At 47.4% G+C, this 2500-nt stretch overlaps 1 protein-coding gene across 1 annotated transcript in view; it reads right to left on the bottom strand.

The window, feature by feature from the left end:
- Positions 1-2500, bottom strand: part of dab2ipb (DAB2 interacting protein b) — a 106299-nt gene that overhangs the window by 23522 nt on the left and 80277 nt on the right. Inside the window, exon 10 of the mRNA XM_063209849.1 lies at positions 1415-1596. Within this exon, the coding sequence (XP_063065919.1) occupies positions 1415-1596 (182 nt within the window). The remainder of the gene's footprint in view (positions 1-1414; positions 1597-2500) is intronic.

The raw sequence follows: 2500 nt of genomic DNA, 5'->3' as shown, positions 1-2500 counted from the left end.
GATTGACAACAAGCCAAAGAATTCTAGAACTCTGGCCAACGGAATTGCAGACTCAGAGCTCAGTGTCTGGATTCTACTGCAGTGATTCCCAAACATTTTCAGAGGGGAACCCCATTTGGATTTAAGAGTATTTTCACGATCCCCCCACCCACCATAGTTTTAGCCTAGCAATGGATTTGTAGCAATATTAGCTAACAAACTATTAATGGAAAATCTAGCAATGTTAATGGGCAAAGAATGTCTCGGCACAGGGCAGCAAACACATCTATTCGCTGTTAGCTGTTAACCTGTGGATTTACTGTTTTTATGCACTGTCCCTTTTGTCTGCGATCCCCCTAGGGTTCCCGGTCCTAGTTTGGGAACCACTGCTCTACAGCAGCGTTTCCCAACCTTTTCAGGCCAAGGACCACTTTGCCTCCCCAGAAATGTTGAGGGACCACCTCTCCACTTAATCAAGTTCTAATTCTACATTGCTTTCTCGATCCCAATGTGATTGTGTTACATTACATTACATTAGGCTATTGCTATGTTCCATGCATTTGTTAAAATTACATTTTTCCAAGTACCCCCTGCAGTGTGCTCGCGTACCCCTAGTGGTACACGTACCCCAGTTTGGGAACCACTGCTCTACAGCATTGATTCCTACCCAACCGCCTGCTCTGTGCACCCAATCGAGTACCGCAGACTCTGTATCGCAGGAGCTAATGCTAGAGCTTCTTTTGAGACTAATCACAAAGAACTCAAGATTCTCCCTCAACACTCCCAGCTAATAACTTTGATGGACTTCGGGGTTGGCTTTTAACGGCTCTCTTCCCACTCATTACAGCAACTGCGGAAGTTATCAACACTTCTTGCATGAGCTTGTTGCTAAGTAACCACCATCGTACATCGTACCAGATTAGAAGTGTGTGGGACAGAGCTGGGTACTGTCGTCTAGAAGCTTGGGCCCCATTCCCCTCTGTGTTAACTGCAGGAAACCACAAGAGCAGCAGGCAGTAAGGCCAATGAGAAGATGACCTTTGACTTGTGCGCTTGCAGGATATTGAATGGAAACCCTATTTTCAATGTTGTCTTGCTTTACATCATGTGACCGGAAGGCACTATATTGTCTTACGCTAGGGACACATACACATGGATTTGGCCAAGCGAAGGCGCAGAAAGGCGAAATTCTTTGACCAAGTTTAATATTATGCAAATGAGGAGTGAATTTCACCTGCGGCAGCCAATCAAATCAACAGCATAACTGTTTCATTCCATTTGATTTGCCGCTACGACCTGATGACGGTTGAGCAGTCAAAATGGAACACCCTAGGGCCTATTTTCGCTTAGCTCGTTTCACCTGTATGTGGCTCTAGCGTTAGACACCATGAGAGCAAGCTGCAATGTGATTGGCTGTTACGTGACGATGCCTCACCCTGATAGGTCAGTGTCGATGACCATCTTCTGGAGGCCGCTGGAGATGCTGCAGCTGGGGGCGGGAGGGGAGGGCATGCGGTCAGCAGGGGGCGGAGCCATCTGTACCCCCGCCGGATTGGTCAACGCTGTGTGCACGTCCCTCAGGATTCTGGGTAATGGGCCGAGTTTCGATGCAGAGTTCTGGCGGAGGTAGAAGAAGACAAAAATCATAGTCATATGATAACTCTGATAACAGCTACATCCACCCCGTTCAAACAACCAAAAATGCACACACACACCCATACAAAGACACACACACACACACATAAAAAGACACAGACACACACAGACACACAGACACACACACACACACACACACACACACACACACACACACACACACACACACACACAGCAAGCTTCAGTCCTGTGTTGCCCTTGCTGTTGATGCTCTTCTGCCCCTGCCCCCCTCCTTGCCCTCTCCCCTCATGTGACTAAATGACTCACTCTCCGTCCACCTAGCTCTGCTCAGCTGCCCCCCCTCCCCCCCCCCGCACAGCTGTTCTGCTCAGCTGTAGGGGTGTAAATAATAATCGAAATGTATCGATATATCGCGATACAATCTGACGATTGAATCGAATCGCATTGTATCGTGGGCCATTCTTAAGTATCGAAAATAATCGAATCGCTGGCCCCTGCCCAATGCCCTAACTCCATAACATAATAGAAGTGGAAATGTGATTGGAGAAAAGTCGAATCGAATCGTATTGTATCGTACCGTGGGGCATTCTTAAGTATCGAAAATAATAGAATCGCATCGCATCGAATTAAAGACAGCGATATTGAATCGTATCGTCATGGAGGCTGTGATTTACACCCCTACTCAGCTACCCCCACTGTCCGTCCACATGTGCTGCTCAGCTGCCCCCCTGGCCCCAAGCTAATACATTTTTAGTGGGTCAGAGATAATGGGGCTTGCAGGGCCAGTGTTGTTCAGGAATGCCCCACTTTTTAGTATACGGCCTGCAGGGAACATCCATTCTCTCAATTCTTTTATAAAGATTTGTTTAGACCTTTATTTGGGATGCGATGGTGAGAGAGTGAT

This window comes from Engraulis encrasicolus, chromosome 11 (assembly GCF_034702125.1).
Source record: "Engraulis encrasicolus isolate BLACKSEA-1 chromosome 11, IST_EnEncr_1.0, whole genome shotgun sequence".
Classification (NCBI taxonomy): Eukaryota; Metazoa; Chordata; class Actinopteri; order Clupeiformes; family Engraulidae; genus Engraulis; species Engraulis encrasicolus.
The sequence above is the reverse complement of the archived record's forward strand: the minus strand, read 5'-3'. Positions and strand labels throughout refer to the sequence as shown.